General features: G+C 46.1%; 1 protein-coding gene across 4 annotated transcripts in view; it reads left to right on the top strand.

The window, feature by feature from the left end:
* CFAP47 (cilia and flagella associated protein 47) overlaps window positions 1-27,835 on the top strand; it is a 1,065,013-nt gene that overhangs the window by 940,831 nt on the left and 96,347 nt on the right. For all 4 annotated transcript variants that reach the window (XM_063953487.1, XM_063953488.1, XM_063953489.1 and 1 more), the window contains 2 exons: window positions 14,512-14,683; window positions 15,147-15,308. In XM_063953487.1, coding sequence (XP_063809557.1) covers window positions 14,512-14,683; window positions 15,147-15,308 — 334 coding nt within the window. The remainder of the gene's footprint in view (window positions 1-14,511; window positions 14,684-15,146; window positions 15,309-27,835) is intronic.

The following is a 27,835-nucleotide window of genomic DNA, read 5'->3' as shown; positions in this document are numbered from 1 at the left end:
CAGTATATAGTAGTACAGTGCTCCATTGTAGTGACCACCAGTATATAGTAGTACAGTACAGTAGGCCATAGCGTTATCTTTCAGCTCCGTGTCAGACTCAGTTTTAGTCTCCTGATCAGTGCTCAATATCTGTGCTGCATTGTGGGGACCAGTATATAGTAGTACAGTGCTGCATTGTGGTGACCACCAGTATATAGTAGTACAGTTATCCATTGCTGTATCTTGCAGCTCCATGTCAGACTCAGTTCTATTCTCCAGATCAGTGTTCAATATCTTTGCTGCATTGTGGGGACCAGTATATAGTAGCACAGTGCTGCATTGTGGTGACCACCAGTATATAGTAGTACAGTACAGTTGTCCATTGCTGTATCTTGCAGCACCGTGTCAGACTCAGTTCTATTCTCCTAATCAGTGCTCAATATATGTGCTGCATTGTGGGGACCAGTATATAGTAGTACAGTGCTGCATTGTGGTGACCACCAGTATATAGTAGTAGAGTACAGTTGTCCATTGTTGTATCTTGCAGCTCCGTGTCAGACTCGGTTCTATTTTCTGGATCAGTGCTCAATATCTGTGCTGCATTGTGGGGACCAGTATATAGTAGTACAGTGCTGCATTGTGGTGACCACCAGTATATAGTAGTACAGTACAGTTGTCCATTGCTGTATCTTGCAGCTCCGTGTCAGACTCAGTTTTAGTCTCCTGATCAGTGCTCAATATCTGTGCTGCATTGTGGGGACCAGTATATAATAGTACAGTGCTGCATTGTGGTGAACACCAGTATATAGTAGAACAGTACAGTAGTCCATTGCTGTATCTTGCAGCTGGCATATAATTCCACACATTAAAAATAGAGAACAAAAATGTGGAGGGTAAAATAGGGAAAGATCAAGATCCACTTCCACCTAGTGCTGAAGCTGCTGCCACTAGTCATGACAGAGACAATGAAAGGCCATCAACGTCGTCTGCCAAGGCCGATGCCCAATGTCATAGTAGAGAGCATGTAAAATCCGAAAAACAAAAGTTCAGTAAAATGACCCAAAAATCTAAATTAAAAGCGTCTGAGGAGAAGCGTAAACTTGCCAATATGCCATTTACGACACGGAGTGGCAAGGAACGGCTAAGGCCCTCTCCTATGTTCCTCATGACTAGTGGGTCACTTTTACATGAGGATGGAAGCACTCATCCTCCCGCTAGAAAAATGAAAAGAGTTAAGCTGGCAAAAGCACAACAAAGAACTGTGTGTTCTTCTAAATCACAAATCCCCAAGGAGAGTCCAATTGTGTCGGTTGCAATGCCTGAGCTTCCCAACACTGGACGGGAAGAGGTGGCTCCTTCCACCATTTGCATGCCCCCTGCAAGTGCTGGAAGGAGCACCCACAGTTCCTGATAGTCAAATTGAAGATGTCACTGTTGAAGTACACCAGGATGAGGATATGGGTGTTGCTGGCGCTGAGGGGGAAATTGACCAGGAGGATTCTGATGGAGAGGTAGTTTGTTTAAGTCAGGCACCCAGGGAGACACCTGTTGTCCGTGGGATGAATAAGGCCATTGACATGCCTGGTCAAAATACAAAAAAAATCACCTCTTCGGTGTGGAATTATTTCAACAGAAATGTGGACAACTGGTGTCAAGCCGTGTATTGTCTTTGTCAAGCTGTAATAAGTAGGGGTAAGGACGTTAACCACCTCGGAACATCCTCCGTTATACGTCACCTGGAGCGCATTTATCAGAAGTCATTGACAAGTTCAAAAACTTTGGGTGACAGCGTAAGCAGTCCACTGACAACTAAATCCCTTCTTCCTCTTGTACCCAAGCTCCTGCAAACCACACCACCAATTCCCTCAGTGTCAATTTCCTCCTTAGACAGGAACGCCAATAGTCCTGCAGGCCATGTCACTGGCAAGTCTGACGAGTCCTCTCCTGACTGGGATTCCTCCGATGGATCCTTGAGTGTAACGCCTACTGCTGCTGGCGCTGCTGTTGTTGCTGCTGGGAGTCGATCGTCATCCCAGAGGGGAAGTCGGAAGACCACTTGTACTACTTCCAGTAAGCAATTGACTGTCCAACAGTCCTTTGCGAGGAAGATGAAATATCACAGCAGTCATCCTGTTGCAAAGTGGATAACTCAGGCCTTGGTAGCTGTGTTGGTGTTAGACAATCGTCCGGTATCCGGCGTTAGTTCACAGGGACTTAGAGAATTTCTTGAGGTAGTGTGTCCCCGGTACCAAATACCATCTAGGTTCCTCTTCTCTATGCAGGCGATACCAAGAATGTACACAGACGTCAGAAAAAGAGTCACCAGTGTCCTAAAAAATGCAGGTGTACCCAATGTCCACTTAACCACGGACATGTGGACAAGTGGAGCAGGGCATACTTAGGACTATATGACTGTGACAGCCCACTGGGTAGATGTATTTCCTCCCGCAGCTACAACAGCAGCGGCGGCACCAGTAGCAGCATCTCGCAAACGCCAACTCGTTCCTAGGCAGGCTACGCTTTGTATCACCGCTTTCCATAAGAGGCACACAGCTGACAACCTCTTACGGAAACTGAGGAACATCATTGCAGATTGGCTTACCCCAATTAAACTCTCCTGGGGTTTTGTGATATCGGACATAGCCACCAATATTATGCATGCATTACATGTGGGCAAATTCCAGAACGTCCCTTGTTTTGCACATACAATTAATTTGGTGGTGCAGAATTTTAAAAAAAACGACAGGGGTGTGCAAGAGATGCTGTCGGTGGCCCAAAGAATTTCGGCCACTTTCGGCATTCAGTCACCGCGTGCCGAAGACTGGAGCACCAGCAAACACTCCTGAACATTCCCCGCCATCAGCTGAAGCAAGAGGTGGTAACGAGGTGGAATTCAACCCTCTATATGCTTCAGAGGATGGAGGAGCAACAAAAGGCCATTAAAGCCTATACATCTGCCTACGATATAGGCAAAGGAGGGGGAATGCACCTGACTCAAGCGCAGTGGAGAATGATTTCAACGTTGTGCAAGGTTCTGCAACCCTTTGAACTTGCCACACGTGAAGTCAGTTCAGACACTGCCAGCCTGAGTCAGGTCATTCCCCTCATCAGGCTTTTGCAGAAGCAGCTGGAGAGATTGAAGGGGGAGCTAAAACGGAGCAATTCCGCTAGGCATGTGGGACTTGTGGATGGAACCCTTCTTTCGCTTAACCAGGATTCACGGGTGGTCAATCTGTTGAAATCAGAGCACTACATTTTGGCCACCGTGCTCGATCTTAGGTTTAAAGCCTACGTTGTATCTCTCTTTCCGGCAGACACAAGTCTGCAGATGTTCAAAGACCTGCTGGTGAGACAATTGTCAAGTCAAGTGGAACGTGACCCACCAACAGCTCCTCCTTCATTTTCTACCGCCACTGGAGCTGCCAGGAAAAGGATAACATTTCGAAAACTACCCGCTGGCGGTGATGCAGGGCAGTCAGGAGCGAAAACTGACATCTGGTCCGGACTGAAGGACCTACCAACGATTACTGACATGTCATCTACTGTCACTGTATATGATTCTGTCACAATTGAAAGAATGGTGGAGGATTATATGAGTGACATCATCCAAGTAGGCACGTCATTTGGAGGCCCTTGCACAAACTGGCTTTATTTTACCTAAGTTGCCCCCCCTCCAGCGTGTACTCCAAAAGAGTGTTTAGTGCAGCCGGTCACCTTGTCAGCGATCAGCGTACGTGGTTACTTCCACAAAATGTGGAGAAGATGATGTTCATCAAAATGAATTATAATCAATTCCTCTGTGGAGACATTTACCAGCAATTGCCTCCAGAAAGTACACAGGGACCTGTGATAATGGATTCCAGTGGGGACCAATTAATATTCTGAGAGGAGGGGGATATACACAGTGAAAGCGGTGAGAAATCGGAGGATGATGATGAGGTCGACATCTTGCCTCTGTAGAGCCAGTTTGTGCAGGGAGGGATTGATTGCTTCTTTTTTGGTGGGGGCCCAAACCAACCAGTCATTTCAGCCATAATCGTGTGGCAGACCTTGTCGCTGAAATTATGGGTTTGTTAAAGTGTGCATGTCTTGTTTATACAACATAAGGGTGGGTGGGAGGGCCCAAAGACAATTCCATCTTGCACCTCTTTTTTTTAAATCTTTGCATCATGTGATGTTTGGGGCCAATTTATTTAAGTGCCATCCTGTCTGACACTGCAGTGCCACTCCTAGATGGGCCAGGTGTTTGTGCTGGCCACTTGGGTCGCTTAGCTTAGTCATCCAGCGACCTCGGTACAAATTTTAGGACTAAAAATAATATTGTGAGGTGTGAGGTGTTCAGAATAGACTGGAAATAAGTGGAAATTATGGTTATTGAGGTTTAAATATACTATGTGATCAAAATTACCCCCAAATTCTATGATTTAAGCTGTTTTTGAGGGGTTTTTGAAAAAAAAACACCCAAATCCAAAACACACCCGAATCCGACAAAAAATGTTAAGGGAGGTTTTTCCAAAACGCGTCCGAATCTAAAACACGGCCGTGGAACTGAATCCAAAACCAAAAGACAAAACCCGAAAAATTTCCGGTGCACATCACTAATATATACACATACAGACTGCATCCATGATGTTCGGATGAGTATAAATGCTGCTGTGTTTTTTTGAAGGCCTGATGCTACTTGCAAATTAAAGATTGCTCTTTTTTCTACTTTTCTAAGAGGTGGTGTGCTGGTCTTCTATTGTTTTTCCATTTTGAACTTCTGTAGAGATGACTACTGGGCACCCACGGATTCGTTCACTCTAAGTGTGTGCGATACGCTGCTTGATGATTATATATATATATATATATCCTTGTTGCAAACTCCGGCACTCCTGAACTAGCCGCACATACCTTGCTCCACTGCCTTCCACCAGGGGGGCTGCCCCAGAATATAAACGTGACACAAATGAGGCGGCACTCAGAGACTGATGAAAAAGTGATCTTTGTATTAGCAAAAGGTTAACGTTTCGGGGACGTGCTCCCCTTCCTCAGAACAACTTGAATAATGTGACAGATAAAACTTAAATACACACTACTTACCCCCAGAACCTCCCACCACCGGCGTCCTCCCTCGGCACGTTGCCCGCAGCTCCGATCTGTCACTTCCGGCTTCCGGCGGCGGAGCGGTGATGACGCAACGGGACCCCGAACGGTAGTCATGGCAACGCCTAGCCTAGCCGGTGCTCAGCTCCTGCGATCTCACCAGCTGCCAAACAGCCGGGCGGATGTGACGTCCCTGGACCCGGCTCTGTTGTCAAGGAGACGCTAAAAGTAAACCAACAAAAACATAATGAACGAAGACAATACTTCATGTAGTACAGTGCACATAAATAGCATTATAAAATATGCACAACATTTGAAACACTATTTGCATAAATAAACATATTGAATTTGATTAAAAAACTTAGCAATGTGTGAAACATGAAAAATCTTTTTAAGACATGGTGACCATACACACTATGCCCTATTTCACCTCCATGTGTTAAATACAGTATACATGAACAGTGCACTAAACCTAACCTCCATAGAGGGTACACTACGTCATAATAATGTTTAAAGAAAATCAGTAGTCTAAAAAAAATTGTAAAAAAATTCCTACTGCAATGCTATCTGAGACCTCTTTCAGAAGCCCGGGCACGAACATTCCCTATGTCATCATACTGCGTTTGGGGATTCCGCTTCAATACTGTATCCCCACTCGTATGTTAATAGATCATGTGCTTCAACGCTGTCACCCATTCATAAAAAATGAACAAGGCCCAGCGTGTCATTCAGTCCTTTAGGACGAAGCGTCTGTAGTTTAAAAATCCACTTGGATTCAAGTTGCAACAATTTTCTCCCCCTGTCACCTCCTCTAATAGACTCAGGGACATGGTCAATGACCCTGTGTCTAAGCATTGCCATATTGTGCTTTTGTTCTAAAAAATGTCTGGCTACCGGTTGTTCTGCCACCCCTGTATTCAAGGCATTACGTATTGCCTGTCTGTGTTGTGCCATCCGAGTTTTGAATTGGCATTCGGTCTTGCCAATATAGTAGGTACCACACGGGCACATGATGACATACACCACGAACTTGGTACTACATGTCAAAGGCCACTTGATGGAAAACTTATTCCCTGAATAGGGGTGCGTGATGGAATCCCCAGGTGACATAAAAGTGCACGTAGTGCATCCAAGACATTTATAGCACCCATTTTTTCTGGTAAGGAAATGTGTGGGTGCTGCTTTAAAATTTGTGATGTCAGTTCTAACTACAAAATCCCGTATGTTGCGCCCCCTCGTGTAACTGGGCATCATTCTTTTTTTGTACAAGTTGGGAAGATCTGTGTCGGACGACACAATAGGCCACAATTTTTTGGCTACACTGGTTGTCCTGGTACTAGCAGAATTAAACTCGTTGACCCACGGATTCAATTTAAACGTGTCCACCTTCCATTTAAAAGGATCAAGTCGGTTAGTGGGAACATAGGAAAGTCCTTTGCTTAAAACCTTTACCTCAATCGTGTGAGGGGGGTGGATGGGAAAGAAACCCCCAAAGGGGAAGAAACAATGATCTTTAATTTGTCATCCACCCCCCTCACACCGATTAAGGTAAAGGTTTTAAGCAAAGGACTTTCCTATGTTCATTTGTGTCACGTTTATATATATATATATATATATATATATATATATAAAACTGTATATATATATTAATAATAATTAAGATAAGTGTCTAGGTCATGTCCAAATTAGAGATGTGCACTTGAAATTTTTCGGGTTTTGTGTTTTGGTTTTGGGTTCGGTTCCGCGGCCGTTTTTTTGTCGGATTCGGGTGTGTTTTGGATTCGGGTGTTTTTTTCAAAAAACACTAAAAAACAGCTTAAATCATAGAATTTGGGGGTCATTTTGATCCCAAAGTATTATTAACCTCAAAAACCATAATTTCCACTCATTTTCAGTCTATTCTGAATACCTCACACCTCACAATATTATTTTTAGTCCTAAAATTTGCACCGAGGTCGCTGGATGACTAAGCTAAGCGACCCTAGTGGCCGACACAAACACCTGGCCCATCTAGGAGTGGCACTGCAGTGTCACGCAGGATGTCCCTTCCAAAAAACCCTCCCCAAACAGCACATGACGCAAAGAAAAAAAGAGGCGCAATGAGGTAGCTGTGTGAGTAAGATAAGCGACCCTAGTGGCCGACACAAACACCGGGCCCATCTAGGAGTGGCACTGCAGTGTCACGCAGGATGTCCCTTCCAAAAAACCCTCCCCAAACAGCACATGACGCAAAGAAAAAAAGAGGCGCAATGAGGTAGCTGTGTGAGTAAGATAAGCGACCCTAGTGGCCGACACAAACACCGGGCCCATCTAGGAGTGGCACTGCAGTGTCACGCAGGATGTCCCTTCCAAAAAACCCTCCCCAAACAGCACATGACGCAAAGAAAAAAAGAGGCGCAATGAGGTAGCTGTGTGAGTAAGATAAGCGACCCTAGTGGCCGACACAAACACCGGGCCCATCTAGGAGTGGCACTGCAGTGTCACGCAGGATGTCCCTTCCAAAAAACCCTCCCCAAACAGCACATGACGCAAAGAAAAAAAGAGGCGCAATGAGGTAGCTGTGTGAGTAAGATAAGCGACCCTAGTGGCCGACACAAACACCGGGCCCATCTAGGAGTGGCACTGCAGTGTCACGCAGGATGTCCCTTCCAAAAAACCCTCCCCAAACAGCACATGACGCAAAGAAAAAAAGAGGCGCAATGAGGTAGCTGTGTGAGTAAGATAAGCGACCCTAGTGGCCGACACAAACACCGAGGCCCATCTAGGAGTGGCACTGCAGTGTCACGCAGGATGTCCCTTCCAAAAAACCCTCCCCAAACAGCACATGACGCAAAGAAAAAAAGAGGCGCAATGAGGTAGCTGTGTGAGTAAGATAAGCGACCCTAGTGGCCGACACAAACACCTGGCCCATCTAGGAGTGGCACTGCAGTGTCACGCAGGATGTCCCTTCCAAAAAACCCTCCCCAAACAGCACATGACGCAAAGAAAAAAAGAGGCACAATGAGGTAGCTGTGTGAGTAAGATAAGCGACCCTAGTGGCCGACACAAACACCGGGCCCATCTAGGAGTGGCACTGCAGTGTCACGCAGGATGGCCCTTCCAAAAAACACTCCCCAAACAGCACATGACGCAAATAAAAATGAAAGAAAAAAGAGGTGCAAGATGGAATTGTCCTTGGGCCCTCCCACCCACCCTTATGTTGTATAAACAGGACATGCACACTTTAACCAACCCATCATTTCAGTGACAGGGTCTGCCACACGACTGTGACTGAAATGACGGGTTGGTTTGGACCCCCACCTAAAAAGAAGCAATTAATCTCTCCTTGCACAAACTGGCTCTACAGAGGCAAGATGTCCACCTCATCATCATCCTCCGATATATCACCGTGTACATCCCCCTCCTCACAGATTATCAATTCGTCCCCACTGGAATCCACCATCTCAGCTCCCTGTGTACTTTGTGGAGGCAATTGCTGCTGGTCAATGTCTCCACGGAGGAATTGATTATAATTCATTTTAATGAACATCATCTTCTCCACATTTTCTGGATGTAACCTCGTACGCCGATTGCTGACAAGGTGAGCGGCGGCACTAAACACTCTTTCGGAATAGTACACACTTGTGGGAGGGCAACTTAGGTAGAATAAAGCCAGTTTGTGCAAGGGCCTCCAAATTGCCTCTTTTTCCTGCCAGTATAAGTACGGACTGTGTGACGTGCCTACTTGGATGCGGTCACTCATATAATCCTCCACCATTCTTTCAATGGTGAGAGAATCATATGCAGTGACAGTAGACGACATGTCCGTAATCGTTGTCAGGTCCTTCAGTCCGGACCAGATGTCAGCATCAGCAGTCGCTCCAGACTGCCCTGCATCACCGCCAGCGGGTGGGCTCGGAATTCTGAGCCTTTTCCTCGCACCCCCAGTTGCGGGAGAATGTGAAGGAGGAGATGTTGACAGGTCGCGTTCCGCTTGACTTGACAATTTTCTCACCAGCAGGTCTTTGAACCCCAGCAGACTTGTGTCTGCCGGAAAGAGAGATCCAAGGTAGGCTTTAAATCTAGGATCGAGCATGGTGGCCAAAATGTAGTGCTCTGATTTCAACAGATTGACCACCCGTGAATCCTTGTTAAGCGAATTAAGGGCTCCATCCACAAGTCCCACATGCCTAGCGGAATCGCTCTGTGTTAGCTCCTCCTTCAATGTCTCCAGCTTCTTCTGCAAAAGCCTGATGAGGGGAATGACCTGACTCAGGCTGGCAGTGTCTGAACTGACTTCACGTGTGGCAAGTTCAAAGGGCATCAGAACCTTGCACAATGTTGAAATCATTCTCCACTGCGCTTGAGTCAGGTGCATTCCACCTCCTTTGCCTATATCGTGGCCAGATGTATAGGCTTGAATGGCCTTTTGCTGCTCCTCCATCCTCTGAAGCATATAGAGGGTTGAATTCCACCTCGTTACCACTTCTTGCTTCAGATGATGGCAGGGCAGGTTCAGGAATGTTTGGTGGTGCTCCAGTCTTCTGTACGTGGTGCCTGTACGCCGAAAGTGTCCCGCAATTCTTCTGGCCACCGACAGCATCTCTTGCACACCCCTGTCGTTTTTTAAAAAATTCTGCACCACCAAATTCAAGGTATGTGCAAAACATGGGACGTGCTGGAATTTGCCCATATTTAATGCACACACAATATTGCTGGCGTTGTCCGATGCCACAAATCCACAGGAGAGTCCAATTGGGGTAAGCCATTCCGCGATGATCTTCCTCAGTTGCCGTAAGAGGTTTTCAGCTGTGTGCGTATTCTGGAAAGCGGTGATACAAAGCGTAGCCTGCCTAGGAAAGAGTTGGCGTTTGCGAGATGCTGCTACTGGTGCCGCCGCTGCTGTTCTTGCGGCGGGAGTCCATACATCTACCCAGTGGGCTGTCACAGTCATATAGTCCTGACCCTGCCCTGCTCCACTTGTCCACATGTCCGTGGTTAAGTGGACATTGGGTACAACTGCATTTTTTAGGACACTGGTGAGTCTTTTTCTGACGTCCGTGTACATTCTCGGTATCGCCTGCCTAGAGAAGTGGAACCTAGATGGTATTTGGTAACGGGGGCACACTGCCTCAATAAATTGTCTAGTTCCCTGTGAACTAACGGCGGATACCGGACGCACGTCTAACACCAACATAGTTGTCAAGGCCTCAGTTATCCGCTTTGCAGCAGGATGACTGCTGTGATATTTCATCTTCCTCGCAAAGGACTGTTGGACAGTCAATTGCTTACTGGAAGTAGTACAAGTGGGTTTACGACTTCCCCTCTGGGATGACGATCGACTCCCAGCAGCAACAACAGCAGCGCCAGCAGCAGTAGGCATTACACTCAAGGATGCATCGGAGGAATCCCAGGCAGGAGAGGACTCGTCAGAATTGCCAGTGACATGGCCTGCAGGACTATTGGCATTCCTGGGGAAGGAGGAAATTGACACTGAGGGAGTTGGTGGGGTGGTTTGCGTGAGCTTGGTTACAAGAGGAAGGGATTTACTGGTCAGTGGACTGCTTCCGCTGTCGCCCAAAGTTTTTGAACTTGTCACTGACTTATTATGAATGCGCTGCAGGTGACGTATAAGGGAGGATGTTCCGAGGTGGTTAACGTCCTTACCCCTACTTATTACAGCTTGACAAAGGCAACACACGGCTTGACAAATGTTGTCCGCATTTCTGGTGAAATACTTCCACACCGAAGAGCTGATTTTGTTGGTATTTTCACCAGGCATGTCAACGGCCATATTCCTCCCACGGACAACAGGTGTCTCCCCGGGTGCCTGACTTAAACAAACCACCTCACCATCAGAATCCTCCTGGTCAATTTCCTCCCCAGCGCCAGCAACACCCATATCCTCCTCATCCTGGTGTACTTCAACACTGACATCTTCAATCTGACTATCAGGAACTGGACTGCGGGTGCTCCTTCCAGCACTTGCAGGGGGCGTGCAAATGGTGGAAGGCGCATGCTCTTCACGTCCAGTGTTGGGAAGGTCAGGCATCGCAACCGACACAATTGGACTCTCCTTGTGGATTTGGGATTTCGAAGAACGCACAGTTCTTTGCGGTGCTTTTGCCAGCTTGAGTCTTTTCATTTTTCTAGCGAGAGGCTGAGTGCTTCCATCCTCATGTGAAGCTGAACCACTAGCCATGAACATAGGCCAATGCCTCAGCCGTTCCTTGCCACTCCGTGTGGTAAATGGCATATTGGCAAGTTTACGCTTCTCCTCCGACAATTTTATTTTAGGTTTTGGAGTCCTTTTTTTACTGATATTTGGTGTTTTGGATTTTACATGCTCTGTACTATGACATTGGGCATCGGCCTTGGCAGACGACGTTGCTGGCATTTCATCGTCTCGGCCATGACTAGTGGCAGCAGCTTCAGCACGAGGTGGAAGTGGATCTTGATCTTTCCCTAATTTTGGAACCTCAACATTTTTGTTCTCCATATTTTAATAGGCACAACTAAAAGGCACCTCAGGTAAACAATGGAGATGGATGGATACTAGTATACTTATGGATGGACTGCCGAGTGCCGACACAGAGGTAGCTACAGCCGTGGACTACCGTACTGTGTCTGCTGCTAGTATAGACTGGATGATAATGAGATGAAATCAATATATATGTATATATAATATCACTAGTACTGCAGCCGGACAGGTATATATATTTATTATGTAATGACTGATGACGGACCTGCTGGACACTGTCAGCTCAGCAGCACCGCAGACTGCTACAGTAATCTACTATAGTAGTATGTATAAAGAAGAAAGAAAAAAAAACAACCACGGGTAGGTGGTATACAATTATGGATGGACTGCCGAGTGCCGACACAGAGGTAGCTACAGCCGTGGACTAACGTACTGTGTCTGCTGATAATATAGACTGGATGATAATGAGATGAAATCAATATATATGTATATATAATATCACTAGTACTGCAGCCGGACAGGTATATATATTATATATTTATTATGTAATGACTGATGACGGACCTGCTGGACACTGTCAGCTCAGCAGCACCGCAGACTGCTACAGTAAGCTACTATAGTAGTATGTATAAAGAAGAAAGAAAAAAAAAACAACCACGGGTAGGTGGTATACAATTATGGATGGACTGCCGAGTGCCGACACAGAGGTAGCTACAGCCGTGGACTAACGTACTGTGTCTGCTGATAATATAGACTGGATGATAATGAGATGAAATCAATATATATGTATATATAATATCACTAGTACTGCAGCCGGACAGGTATATATATTATATATTTATTATGTAATGACTGATGACGGACCTGCTGGACACTGTCAGCTCAGCAGCACCGCAGACTGCTACAGTAAGCTACTATAGTAGTATGTATAAAGAAGAAAGAAAAAAAAAAAACACGGGTAGGTGCTAGGTGGTATACAATATTATATATATATATTATATACAATTATATATATATATATATATATATATAATATATATTAAACTCATAAACTGGTGGTGATTATTAAACTGGTGGTCAGGTCACTGGTCACACTATCAGCAACTTGCAAGTAGTACTCCTGAGTCCTAAGCAGACAATCACAATATATATTATACTGGTGGTCAGTGTGGTCACAAACAATGGCAGTGTGGCTGGCACTCTGGCAGCAAAAGTGTGCACTGTACGTTATATTATGTACTCCTGAGTCCTGAGTCCTGCTCTCAGACTCTAACTGCTCCCCACTGTCAGTGTCTCCCCCACAAGTCAGATAATACAGTCACACTATCTCTCTCTATCACTTCAGCAAGTACTAGTAGTAGTAGTACTCCTACTAATGCTCCCCAAATTACTACTGTGTCTCTCTCTGTCTCACTCTCTTCTCGAATCTCTATAAACGGAGAGGATGCCAGCCACGTCCTCTCCCTATGAATCTCAATGCAAGTGTGAAAAATGGCGGCGACGCGCGGCTCCTTATATAGAATCCGAGTCTCGCGATAGAATCCGAGCCTCGCGAGAATCCGACAGCGTGATGATGATGTTCGGGCGCGCTCGGGTTAACCGAGCAAGGCGGGAAGATCCGAGTCGCTCGGACCCGTGTAAAAAAACATGAAGTTCGGGCGGGTTCGGATTCCGAGGAACCGAACCCGCTCATCTCTAGTCCAAATATGGCTGTAGCATTTGCACACATGTGAAGCTTGGTTATGAAAATACAAAACAGAGTTTTCAGTTTCAGAAATGGTTTTTGTAATGAGAATATGATATAAATAAATAAAAGACAGCCCAAAAGTAATAATAAGCAAGCAAATGCAATTAAATAAAACTAAGAGAGAGAGAGAGAGGTATCCAATTACCCAGCCTGTAAAAAATTTTTGATAAAAAGTGTTAAAAACTGATGCTTCATTGCACCCAATGTTTTATCTGATCTAATTGGGTTGGGTACGGGATCCTGACGTGGCTTCCCGACCACCAGAATGCTTGCAGGGGGGAGTGTGCAACAAAGCCCCATGCGGGCTCAGTAGCTCGCTGCGCTCTTCACAGGTTCTATTCCCACTCCATGGGTGTCATGGACACCCAGGAGTGGGAATAGCTGTGGCAGCTTTGCTGGCATTCCGGTGGTTGGGATCACGGCGTTGGTATTCTGACTGCCAGGATCCCAACCGCCGGCATCCCGACTACATACCATCTAATTGGAATGGATACCCCATATAGAGTGAAAGAGAAAGATAGTGAGAGCTCCCTTTTAAATGATCCACCACTAAATGAAGCCATCTGTGCATTAAATTCCTTTTACTGTACATACAGTAGTTAGGGAAGACTGACAACATTTGGACACACAAGTTTTAAAATTGTCAACAATGTGACATGGCCCTTTAAAAGCCTGTTGTCTGACAATAATCCATGTGAAATGAATCTGTTTGTTATGAGGCATGTTGGAAGATGATTGCTGTCAGCTTGTATGTATGCTTTTATCTTCTGCACTACACTTACAGGTCACAATAAAGATTAAAGAGATTCATCAGCTCGGCGCATATGAAAAATGTCTGCATCTAAATCAGTTTTGTTATTTACATACTGTATCATATAAGATACTTATCTTATTGCTCTATTATTGGGCTAAAAACATAGAACTGACATGTGTTGATAAATAAGTAATACACTACTCCCTGTATACAGTATATGAAACATCTCAAGTATATCTCCATTTACTGTACTATAGAGTAATTAGACGTGATATTTTCAGGAATGAAATGGAACATTCACAGCTACAATAAATAACTGGATATGGGATTTTAAAATGTAACAAAGATATTTAAAGTGTCGGTTATTACAATAATATTTTTTACAAAGTATTATTTCTAAGTAAGCACATCTTATATGTAGCTACAATAGAGCGATTTCATGACCCTCATGATTCTGAAAACACATCGAATTTGTTCTAATTTTAGGTTTCAGCACTGCAGAAGAATTTTTGTATGAGATTAGGTATGAATCTGAAGAATCAAAATCTCAGCTGGAACCATCTGTGGGAATTGAAATAGTGAGAAAAGAACGTGATACGACATCTGGGATTGTCACATTGATTTTCAACATCATTTTTGCACCCAACAAGTCAATGAGGTAAACTGCTCCTTATGTACGATTTTATGTTGGGAATTATACTTGATCTCATAACAAGACAGCAAACATGGAGCTTTCAAAACTAATTTTCATTAATGCCATTTACACTAATTTACAGCAGAGTTCAAAAATAAAATGAGGAAAGCCTACATGTTTGATCCCCAGAAGATACACCAGTTAACCTTCACCTGAATCCTCAACAGAAGGTCTCCTAGCTTCCTCTAGCCATTAGATGAAATTAATATGAGAACACTGTCATGTAGAATTAACTTTGACATACTGTAGCTTGTAGCTATCTTTGATTACTCCTCAGTATCAATATGTATGCCATACTGTGTGAGTGTGTTCTCTGCTGGGCTGGGACACCCAGCTTTCTTGCACCTCTGCCTTCTTCAGGCTCAGGTAACATTTTAAAAATAGCAAAGATGAATTCATTTTATGTGTATTGTTAATTATCTTCCAGACACTTTGCCACATTAGTTGTACAGTGTGTGACTGGAGGAATATGGAAGTTTCCCATACAGTTTGTTGCCACGGAACCAAATGTGGATGATATTATTCAGATTGAGGCTGTTGGCTTAAACAAAGAATCTGTTGTTGGCTTCAGACTAACAAGCCAGACAAGGTAATTTATTTGCGTTTCCTTGTACACAGTACTGTCAATTAATAAACATATTTGCATTTATAGTCTAGGTCAGGCATTCTCAACCTCGGTCCTCATGGTACACTAACAGTCCAGGTTTTAGTGATATCCATGCTAGTGCACAGGTGACTTAACTAGTTCCTCAGTTATTTTGATATAACCATCTGTGCTGAAGCCTGGATATCATTAAAACCTGCACTGTTAGTTTGCTTTGAGTACTGAGGTTGGGAATGCCTGGTCTAGGTCTTAGAGGCCTAGACAGGCTTTCTGGGAACTGGGATGTGGGCATTCTAAGAGTTAGGGCCCAAAAATACTGTAGACTGTGAGTTTGTACTTAGCATACAATACAGTTGAATGGGGAAGGAGCATGTTCATAGGGATCACAAAATTGTTTGATTCCCGTAGAGAGGCAGCAGTAGGATAGGGCTCACATCCAGTGGTGAAACTATCTTTGATGCAGGTGGTTTAGAACTACTGGTCCCAGAGGTAGAAATGCCAGGTCCTTATCCGAGGCCCCTGCTTCCCATCTGATACCACAGATTGATGCCTGAGGTGGCCCCCACTTTGATTTAAAAAGAGCAGAGTGTAGAGATTCAGCTATATGGCACAGTGTGCAGACGCTCAGGACCAAGAGCAGAACAGGGGTCATGAGAGACATTGCCGCTGTGTGGCCAAATACTGCACTGTTCTGCCAGTGCTCACATCATTTGAAATGTAATTAAAAAAAACAAAACAAAAAAACAGTCAAGTGAAAGAGCTTTAAAAGAAATAACAATCGGCACACAATTTTGTTGAACTTAGAAGCACACAATAATAATGTGAAGACACAGATGTGTCCTCATACACCAAGATTTTAATAATGTGGAGGAGATACAGTGTGTCTTCTTACACAAGATTCAATACGCTGTGTGGTGCTTTGTGCCTCTTCCATTGGGCTTAATGGGCAGTTGCCAAAATGGCCCGACGACTGCAAGGGTCTGTGGACCCTGCAGCCGCTACCGATAGCTAGACCCCTCCCCTACACTGTCAATGTGATGAGTCAGTGTGACAATGCTGCCTGTCATCTGTGCGCCTGCGCGGTCAAATTTCCATCATGCCATGTGCAGTTGTGGCTTCAGTTACATGTAGTTGCTACATGTGTGGTAACCAGGGCAGTCATGGCTATCCCTGTGGAGAGAGGTAAGTACATAGGAGAGTTGGTTCCTGAACCTCCCAGTCCCACCACCAGTAATCTGTGTGTATGTGTTGTGTAACTTGTGTGTGAGACTCTTCCTCCATTACGTGACTATGGTGGTTAGAAACCACACACATAATACATTACTGTGACCCACCTAGCTGTTTAGCTGTAATATCTATCCAAAGGTTCTTATAAAGTAAGTTTTTTGTTGATTTTTATCTAGCTATTTATTTTGCAGCAAGCATTTACCTTGCACTTTATTTTAGCATTGCAAGTTCACTCTGCTTGTGTCTTAGACCTGACATAAAGAGTCAGAATTTAACTCACATGATGGCACAGCTACTGTATGACATAGTGATGCTAACCACCATGCTGCTCAATATAGTCATGTCAGTAGGGTGATCTTCAGTTTGCTGGCTGTAGGGTGAACTTCAGTTTGCTGGCTGTCGGGATCCCGGCGCACAGTATACCGGTACCGGAATCCCGGCACCCGGCATACTGACACTTTTTCTCCCTCTCGGGGTCCACGCTCCACCTGGAGGGAGAATAGATAGCGTGAGCGTGTAGCGCGCCACCGTGCCCGCAGCACGGCGAGCGCAGCAAGGGGCTCATTTGCGCTCGCCCAGCTGTTGATATGCCGGAGGTCGGGATTCTGGCGCCGGTATGCTGGTCGCCGGGAGCCCGGCCGCCGGCATACCCTACTACACCCATGTCAGTAGAACGTACTGTTTATTCATAGTCTCTATGAACTACTAGTGTGAATTGATTGACTGAAATCATGCCAATCAGCCCAAATATAATTGTATAAGAGTTAGAAGTATACTTTTCACAGCTGACAGCCATTCCCTGTATGGAACCATGTGGAGAGAAGGTGTAGGATAGCAGGAGGGGCATGCTATGATTTTTTTAATTGGTTGCCCTGAATGAGTGTATAGGGGCCCCAGTGTATTGCTTACCCAGTGCTTACAATGCTGGTAAGACATCCCTGACAAGTGGTGTAGCACTAGCATAGAGACCTTTCTTTAAAATTTTACATCGTATTCACACTGCAGACGCAGTGAAACACCACTCAGTCTGTACCAGAGACACCGGCTGTGACCAGCCACACAGAAATTAGTTTTAAAATGTATAGAGTTGCAGATAAAGCACAATGGAACTTGTTGTGGAAAAAATCTGTGGCTGCTGCATTCTAGCACTTTCTATACAAATTCATTAGCACACAGATGTACAAGTGTCACATATCAAATTATCACTAAAGTCTCATTAAGCAATTTTGTCACGTGTGATTGTTCAATTTGCGTGACTAAGATGCACATTCACTGGAAAAATACACTTACCGCAAGCAGAGTCTCATGGGACCTGACACGTCAATAGTGCATGAGTACACCACTGTACAGGTGGGTATCAATGTTAGGATATGGGGGGTCATTCAGACCCGATCGCACGCTACATTTTTTCACAGCCATGCGATCGGGTCTGAATAGCACATGCGTGGTGTCTGCAATGAACAGGCACGTCGCTGTCCATTGACAGGGTTCGCCAGACAGCAACGGTATCTGTGAAGAAAATGATCGCAGGGGCGATTGTAAGAAGATTGACAGGCAGAAGGCATTCCTGGGCAGCAACTCACTGTTTCCTGGGCGTGTCCACATAAACGCAGCCACCTGTTCCGGAGGAGGATTCCTGAAATCACCAACGGCCCGGATCATCGCAGTGGCTGAGTAAGTCCTGGGCTGTTCCAAAACTGCACAAACTTTTGTTTGTGCAGCTCTCTGCACAGCTATTCGCACCCCTGTGATGCGATTACCCCCTCCCCTGTAGGCTGCGATTACCTGGTCGCAGCAGTGCAAAAAAATGCCTGCGTGCAACTAGGTCTGAATTAGGCCCATGGTACGCTCTGTACCTGTCTACTTCTGTGTACCAGTCTATGGGTGCATCCCCTAGTGTTAGACCTCTAGTGCCAGCAGTCACTCGGAGGCGGAGTCATATGATGTAGGTTCCTGTTCCTCCATCTCAGGGAGAGAGTGAGGAGAGTGTGACACACAGAGACTAATAGACAGAGTCCTGCTGTACAGGTGTGCAGAGCTGATACTGGGAGCAGATCTCAGCTACAGAGACTCACAGTGTTCCAATGCATGTATCATCTTCTCTACAGTGCGAATCAGACTGCATGGCTGTGCGGTCCTCCATGCTTTACCACCACAGACATCTCCTGATAAGTACCACTACCTAATGCTGTTACCTTGTGTAATATATGGGCTCTTGATTACCGATATCAATGTTACATCTGAGTCACCTGTGTTCACTAAATGAACCTGCATTACTGTTTAAGTCACTAAGGGAGTAACTGCTACAGGGAGCATTATGCATGTAAGTGCCACTGGTACAGGTGGCGTTACGCGTGGAAGCGTCACTGGTACAGGGGGTGTTACGCGTATAAGCGTCACTGCTATAGGGGGCATTACGCGTGTACGCGTCACTGCTACAGGGGGCGTTACTTGTAAGCGTCACTGATACAGGGGGCGTTACGTGTAAGCATCACTGGTTCAGGGGGCGTTACGTGTGTAAGCGTCACTACTACAGGGGGCATTGTGGCTACTACAGGGGGCCTTGTGTATATTAGCGGCACTACTACAGGGTTCATTGTGTATAAGTGGAACTACCACAGGGGGCATTGTGTGTAAGCGGCACTACTATAGGGAGCATTATGTGCATCAATGCTACATAGGGCATTATGTATGCTGTCCCTTTGGAAATGTGGGAGGGGGCAAATTTATAGGGCCTAATTCAGACCTCATCGTAGCCATGACCTCCCCCTGCCATACAGCTACAAAAGCATCACACGGCGGCGATGCTTTTGTACCTGAAGAGTAGCTTCCTACCAGTGCAGCTCCTGTGCACTGGCAGGGAGCCACCCGTCGCTCTCCGGGTCACAATGGCTGCCCGTGACGTCACGCAGCCAATGTGGCCCGCATGGTCCGGGAACGCTTGCGTTGCCCAGACCACTCCCCCAAAACGGCGTCTCAATGCCGCTGACCCACCCCCTCCTGCCCAGTGAATGCCTCTGCCTGTCAATCAAGCAGAGGCGATCGCTGGGTGGAGATGCTCATAGCATCTCTGGCATGCGCTGGCGCACTGTGGCGCTAGCACATGCGCACTTCAAACCTGATCGCCCGCTGTGCGACAATGCACAGCAGCGATCAGGTCTGAATTAGGATCATAGTTTGCAGGGGGGTTCCGAACACCCTAGCACCTGCCCTGCCCCCACCAAACCTAATTTTACCCTGTCCTTTCAACCATTTTTAACTCACAGCAAGCTGAGCAAGATACTAATACTTTCAAAGCATACCATCAATTTTATCATTACAGTATCACAGTTCTTATTATGCAACCCTAAAGTGCCCCCGTTAATTCACATTATGCCACACTTAGTTGTCCTACATAGATCACATTATGCCACACTAGAATACCCCCAGTAAGTCGCATTATACCATACTAAGCACCCTCAGATCTGTTGGATTAAGAGTGCTGCATAAATAAAATTATTATTATTATTTTTATTCTGTATTGTCCCCAGAAGTTCACATTATTCCACACTGTAGTACCCTGTATGTCACATTATGCCACAGGATCTCTTTGCATTAGCCAGAGCGCGCTTCCATTCAAAATTGCCGCTGCTAATCCAAAGAGATCCTGTTTGACCAGAAAATACTCTTATCTGCGGGGACCACCCGGTGCGGCAAAATGGAAGTTTCTGAAACACTGCAAGAGTGAGCATACTGCCTGGAGGGTAAGAGAGCCCCCTGTGTGCTGCGAGCATTTATCAGAGTGTCCATGGTAAAACAGACCAGCGTCTGTTGTGGGCGCATCTCCTTACAGCTGTCACAACTGAGGGCTGAGGCTGACCTGGGGAAGCCTCAGATGTAGGGGCTGACGTGTAAGTGAACCGGGGAGGTAGTATTAGGTTCTTTGACATACAGGAGCTCTAGTACCAGTTGCCCGAAGGCATGACCACGACAACGAAGTTGTAAAAGGTAAAGTCAGTTTTATTGAACACACAGCTTAAGATACCTTGGATATGCAAAACGTCACAGAAGATATGCAGTGGTAATTTACAGTACAGTTCCCAGAAGCACAGGGTAATTAGTGCTGTGCCTTGCAGAACTGGAGATGGTAAGTCCGTATGCCACAGATAACTGCTGTGGAGAGGTATGAACTGGTACTGCCCAGCAGATGGTGCACAGAGGCTGGAGCAACACAAATGCACAGAAGTAGATGGTACTTGGTAATTGCATAGAGTGCCGGCTGAAACCGATATGAATGAAAGATGTGCAGAACTCACCACTGTAGATTTAGAGATGGTGAGCACCGATGGATGCTGTGGTTCAATGGTAGCATGGTCACGGATGCAGGCGATATAGGAATACCGCTGATGACGTTGAAGTAAACTGAATATACTGTGGAGCACCGCTAGCAGAATACCAGCGACTCAGGAGCACTGTGGAAAGCTGGTAGGCCATGGTAAATACGCTGTGGAGTATGGAGAGCAGTGCTGCAGAAAGGAGAAGTTGAAAACGATACGAGGATACCACTGGAGGCTGGAAGCGAAGCAGGACCAACGCTGGAAGCAGGAAGCTGGTGTCTGATCGTAGAGAGTAATCAGGGGCAATGCTGGAACACTGCAGAAGTCAGGCTGCACCGCAGGATGGAAACAGGTGCAGGTCTCTTAGTGGAGCTGAATCACAGGAGCTGGAATACCTGGAGAAACAAGCAGTAGAATCCACAAGCAGGAGAGACATGTGTATAGGTTAGACAACCAAAGCACTGACGATTATCCAGCCCAGGAGCAGAATATTTATGCCAGCTGGGAAGCAAGCAGGCATTGGCTGGATAATTAGGCAGAGTCCAGAGTGCAGCAGATAGGTTGTGAAATGACATGTGATGAGGAAAAACATGGCTGCGCCCATGTTTGCATTTGGAGGGAAAGTCTGTTTGTATATTCCATGTGGTAAATAGCAGTAATGACGGCGGAGGCCGCGGAGGGCAGGAGACGACATTCTTACAAACAGTGTAACTAAGCTGTAGGATCACAGGGAAGAGACTTGAGGTAATGATATACAGCGCGCTGCACGCAGACAGCGCAGATGGAATCCCGTTTTGGAACGCTGGGCCAGTCTCAGGAGACACTTGGAAGGTAAATAATGATGTCCAATAACCCGGATCGTGACAACAGCTATCAGCAATTAACAGTAAAAGGCACAAAGGGCCGGAGCATTGCACCAGGACCTTAATAGAGAGTGCTCTCCCATTGCCTCGATGAATGAGGTTTTTGAATGTACTGGATGCTAATGTGGATCCTTTGAATGGATACAAAGAACATTTGAGTTATTAAAGTTAAAGAACTGTGGAGCGCACAATCCAAGCATTCAGCTGATGCAGCGTGGGACTAAGGGGGAAAGTAGTGTCCTCCCTGCAGGGTCTGAGCCACTTACTCTGCTGACAGGACACTGAGCTCCTGAGGGGATAGATTGTTCCCCACCACAGGGGATCGCTCACCCCAGCAGCATGCCGCCACCCACTTACAGAGCTGAAGATTGTGGTGAGTAAGACACCGACCCCCCTAGCAAGCGGGGGCCAGTGTGAAGATGGCGGCAGCAGGGTAGGAGCGCAGTATTAACTGCGCTCCAGGATGGCTCAGCGAAGGAGCCGGCTGATCGAAAGATTGATAATACATTTAAATCAATGTACACAGCTTCGGGGGCCATATTACATCCCACTATAGCTAGTGCATAGATTGCAAAAGCTGTAGTGAAATGGTCAGGCACCTTACTTGAGGATTTGGATACGATGGATAAGGGTGATGTTGAATTGTTTTTGCGTAACATTCACGATTCAGCAGGTTTTATGGTAGAATCCATGAAATACCTGGGTTCCATGACTGCGGGGATCTCTTCCATGTCTGTTTCAGCTCGTCGGGGACTGTGGCTGCGCCAGTGGTTGGCTAACCGAGAATCCAGGAAAAGTGTGGAGTCCCTATCCTACACAGGTCAGGCTCTCTTTGGGGAAGCTTTGGATGCGTGGATATCCGCGACTACGCTGGGTAAGTCTCCGTTCCTTCCCTCAGCTGCACCTGCTCCAAAGAAATCCTTCTCTTCATCAGCATCACAGTCCTTTCGGCCTAACAAGCCTAGAAAGGCCAAGCCATCCAATACCTCTTTAGGGGAGGTTGAGCTAAATCCAAGAAACCTGCTGCGGCAGGTTGCCAGGAAACTAAGCCTGCTTTCAGTATGCCAAAGTCCTCCGCATGACGGTGGACCACGCGGCCTGGAGGTGGGGCCAGTGGGAGCGAGGCTCAGACAGTTCAGTCACATCTGGGTATCGCCCGGCCTGGATCCCTGGGTGATAGATATTGTGTCCCAGGGATACAGGTTGGAATTTCAAAATCTCCCTCCTCACCGATTTTTCAAATCAGGCTTGCCAGCTCTGCTGGTGGACAGGACTGTCCTACAAGCAGCGGTTCAGAAGTTGGTGGAGGCACAGGTCATTCCAACCTTTTTTGTGGTACCGAAAATGGATAGTTCGGTCAGGCGCATTCTGAATCTAAAATCACTGAACCCTTTTCTGAAGGAGTTCAAGTTCAAAATGGAGTCTCTCAGGGCGGTGATATCATGTCTGGAAGAGGGGGAATTCCTAGTATCCCTGGATATCAAGGATGCGTACCTCCACATTCCGATTTGGCTACCGCATCAGGCTTATCTCCATTTTGCATTACTGGGCTGTCATTTCCAGTTCCAGGCCCTGCCATTTGGCCTCACTACAGCACCAATGGTGTTCAGCAAGGTGATGGCGGAGATGATGGTCCTACTCCGAAAACAGGGGGTGATCATCACTCCGTATTTAGACGATCTACTGATAAAAGCATCGTCCAATATGGAGCTTTTGCAGTCCACTGTACTCACGACCCACCTACTCAGAGTCCACGGTTGGATTCTGAACCTTCCAAAATCTAATTTGGAACCAACCCGGAGGTTGTCTTTTCTGGGGATGATCCTCGACACGGAAGTGCAGAGGGTGTTTCTTCCACAGGACAAGGCGTTGGTGATACAAACAATGGTCCGGGATGTCCTGAAGCCAGCCCGGGTGTCGGTTCATCAATGCATTCGCCTTTTGGGGAATATGATGGCCTCTTACGAGGCTCTCCAGTATGGGAGGTTCCATGCTCGGGCCTTCCAACTGGATCTCCTGGACAAGTGGTCAGGATCTCATCTACACATGCACCAAAGAATTCATCTGTCGCCAAAGGCCAGGATTTCACTCCTCTGGTGGCCCCAATTGCCTCACCTTCTGGAGGGCCGCAGGTTCGGGATTCAGGACTGGGTCCTTCTAACCACGGATGTGAGCCTCCGGGGCTGGGGCGCAGTCACTCAAGGGGAAACCTTCTAAGGAAGGTGGTCAAGTCTGGAAGCCGGCCTGCCGATGAACATCCTGGAACTAAGAGCCGTCTACAACGGTCTTCTTCAGGCGGCCCATCTTCTAAGAAATCGGACCATTCAAGTACAGTCGGACAATGTAACGACGGTGGTTTACATAAACCAACAGGGCAGAATGAAAAGCAGAGCTGCGATGTCAGAGGTGACAAGAATCCTCCTCTGTGCAGAAAAGCACGCATTGGTGCTCTCTGCAATCTTCATTCCTGGAGTGAACAACTGGGAAGCAGACTTCCTCAGCAAACACAATCTCCATCCGGGGGAGTGGGGTCTCCATCCGAAGGTGTTCAAGGAAATAACAGACCCTTGGGGGTTACCCCAAATAGACATGATGGCCTCTTGTCTCAACAAGAAGCTTCGATGCTATTGTTCCAGGTCAAGGGACCCACAAGCAGTGGCAGTGGATACCCTGGTGTCTCCGTGGGTGTTCCAGTCGATGTACGTGTTTCCACCACTCCCACTCATTCCAAGAGTTCTAAAGCTCATAAGGAGAATAAGAGTTCAAGCGATCCTCATTGCTCCAGACTGGCCAAGGCGGACCACGCGGACCTTCTGAATCTCTTGCAGGAAGAGCCGAGGCCTCTTCCTGTTCGGGAGGACCTGCTGCAGCAGGTGCTATTCGCCTATCAAGACTTACTGCGGCTACATTTGATGGCATGGAGGTTGAATGCCTGATACTTGCTCGGAAGGGCATTCCAAAGAAGGTCATTCCTACCCTCATACAGGCTAGGAAAGGGGTAGCGTCTAAACATTACCATCGTATTTGGAAGAAATATGTCTCTTGGTGTGAGTCTAAGAAGTTTCCTGCGGTAGAGTTTCAACTGGGACGTTTTCTCCTCTTCCTGCAAGCAGGTGTGGATATGGGCCTGAGGTTGGGATCTTTGAAGGTCCAGATTTCGGGCCCTGTCCATTCTCTTCCAGAAACAATTGGCTGCCCTCCCTGAGGTTCAGACCCTTTTGAAGGGAGTTCTGCACATCCAACCTCCCTTTGTACCGCCTACAAAGGGAGGTTGGCGTCTTGGGACCTTAACGTGGTGTTGCAGTTTCTCCAGTCGGACTGGTTTGAGCCTCTACAGGAGGTTGAGGTAAAAAAATTTACATGGAAGCCTGTCACATTGTTGGCCTTTGGGGCTTTGTCCTGTAAAAGCCCTTACTTGATATTCCACAAAGATAGAGCTGAGCTCCGGACATGTCAGCAGTTTCTTCCAAAGGTTGTGTCGGCATTTCATATCAACCAACCTATTGTGGTGCCAGTGGCTACTGACTCCTCAATTTCATCAAAGTTCTTGGATGTTGTAAGGGCTCTGGAAATCTATGTGAAGAGGACAGCTCATCACAGGAAATCAGACTCTTTGTCCTGTATGGTCCCACGAAAATTGGGTGTCCTGCTTCAAGGCAGACTATATCTCGCTGGATTAGGTTCACTATCCAGCATGCTTATTCTACGGCAGGCTTGCCGTGTCCAAAATCTGTTAAGGCCCACTGAACTCATAAGGCGGGTTCTTCCTGGGCGGCTGCCCGGGGTGTCTCGGCGTTACAACTTTGCTGAGCGGCAACTTGGTCTGGGTCAAACACGTTTGCTAAGTTCTACAAGTTCGATACTTTGGCCTCTGATTATCTGAAGTTCAGTCAATCAGTTCTGCAGGAGCCTCCGCACTCTCCCTCCCATTCTGGGAGCTTTGGTACATCCCCATGGTACTAATGTGGACCCCAGCATCCTCTAGGACGTAAGAGAAAATAGGATTTTGGTTACCTACGAGTAAATCCTTTTCTCGTAGTCCGTACAGGATGCTGGGCACCTGGTTCAGTACAACTTTGTTTAGTTATGTACTGCATTGTTACTTGGTAAGTAATGTTCCAGCAGTTGCTGAGTTTTTCAAGCTAGTTAGCTTGATGTGCCTTGTATGTGTGAGCTAGTATGAATCTCGCCACTATCTGTGTTAAATCCTTCTCTCGAAGATGTCCGTCTCCTCGGCCACAGTTTGTAGACTGAGTCTGGTAGGAGGGGCTTAGAGGGAGGAGCCAGCCCACACTCTCAAACTCTTAAAGTGCCAATGGCTCCTGGTTGACCCGTCTATACCCGATAGTACTAATGTGGACCCCAGCATCCTCTACGGACTACGAGAAAAGGATTTACCGGTAGGTAACCAAAATCCTATTTTTTCCTACTGTTAGTGAGCTTTATGAGGAACATACAGTACTGATAAAACTGTTATCTCATTATTAAGGTGACCGCTTATCTGTATACAGATCTGTAAACCACAGAACAAACTTTGGCCCTCATTCCGAGTCGTTCGCTCGGTATTTTTCATCGCATCGCAGTGAAATTCCGCTTAGTGCGCATGCGCAATATGCGCACTGCGACTGCGCCAAGTATCTTTGCTATGAAGATAGTATTTTTACTCACGGCTTTTTCATCGCTCCGGCGATCGTAATGTGATTGACAGGAAATGGGTGTTACTGGGCGGAAACACGGCGTTTTATGGGCGTGTGGCTGAAAACGCTACCGTTTCCGGAAAAAACGCAGGAGTGGCCGGAGAAACGGGGGAGTGGTTGGGCGAACGCTGGGTGTGTTTGTGACGTCAAACCAGGAACGACAAGCACTGAACTGATCGCACAGGCAGAGTAAGTGTGGAGCTACTCTAAAACTGCTAAGTAGTTTGTGATCGCAATATTGCGAATACATCGGTCGCAATTTTAAGATGCTAAGATACACTCCCAGTAGGCGGCGGCTTAGCGTGTGTAACTCTGCTAAATTCGCCTTGCGACCGATCAACTCGGAATGAGGGCCTTTGTGTTCTTAATTGCAAAGATGAAGTACTATCGTAGTTACATGCCCTTTTGTCAATGGACTACATAATGATTTTCAAGTTTGCAAACTGTACAATGTATAACTGTTTACTTGTTTTTGCAACTTTTAATTATCCATGGGAAATTACTTGTTAAATAGACATGTATTTCAGCACATTATTATTTTTGTAAGCATTTACAGTTGAAATTATTTTTATAATTGGACAAGATTTGTTGAGGTTAGGTCACAGTATAGAACTGGGTTATTTGTATGAATTTAATCTCAGTTGCAAGGGAGGATGAGATTATCATTAGGACATAAAATACGACTATTTATTTTGTTTTCATTTGGATTTTTGTGCTTACCAGTGAAAAGTTGTTTAAAGTTGAAAGGAGCAATTAAATAGAGAGACATGTTTGCAAAAATGTTTTTTTTTTTAGGTATTTAAATAAATCCTGATTCCACCAGAGCTTTGTGTTTTATGTTGTAGAAATAATTACTTCTTTAGTGTTATTATAATTGCAGTATAAAAAAGAGCTACAATAGTATGCAAGAACATAACTATCACCAGGCCTGGCAGCACAGCGAGCAATGTCTCAGAGGAAACAATGTGCTTTAAATAACAAATGTAACATGTATTCATAACAATTGTATCCAGTTACATATATGGTATTAAAAATGATAAGGATCAGTGGCGGCTCCAGAGGTGGGGCTGCAGCGCAATTCAAAATTCAAATAGGGGAGCCACACCAACTGCCAGTGCGTCCCGGCTAGTGGCATTTGGCATCAATTTAGATGGCGGTTGATGTGGCTCGCCTACTGTATTTGAATTTTGGACTCAGCTGCAGCCCCACACCTGGAGTTGCCACTGATAAGGATAACATTATGTGCTAGATTTAGAGAAAAATGGGGAGTAGGGTATCTGCCGCAATTTTAGGTATAGAGTGGTGAGTGAAAGTTGTGGGGATGGAAAGATCGGTTGTGTTAGAAGACAGGGTTTGTGCATACCACCCAACTGATTTAAAAAATTTAACAAAATATGCCATGCTTCCAG

This window comes from Pseudophryne corroboree, chromosome 2, assembly GCF_028390025.1.
Source record: "Pseudophryne corroboree isolate aPseCor3 chromosome 2, aPseCor3.hap2, whole genome shotgun sequence".
Classification (NCBI taxonomy): domain Eukaryota; kingdom Metazoa; phylum Chordata; class Amphibia; order Anura; family Myobatrachidae; genus Pseudophryne; species Pseudophryne corroboree.
Note: the sequence above shows the minus strand (reverse complement) of the source record. Positions and strands in the feature narration are given on the sequence as shown.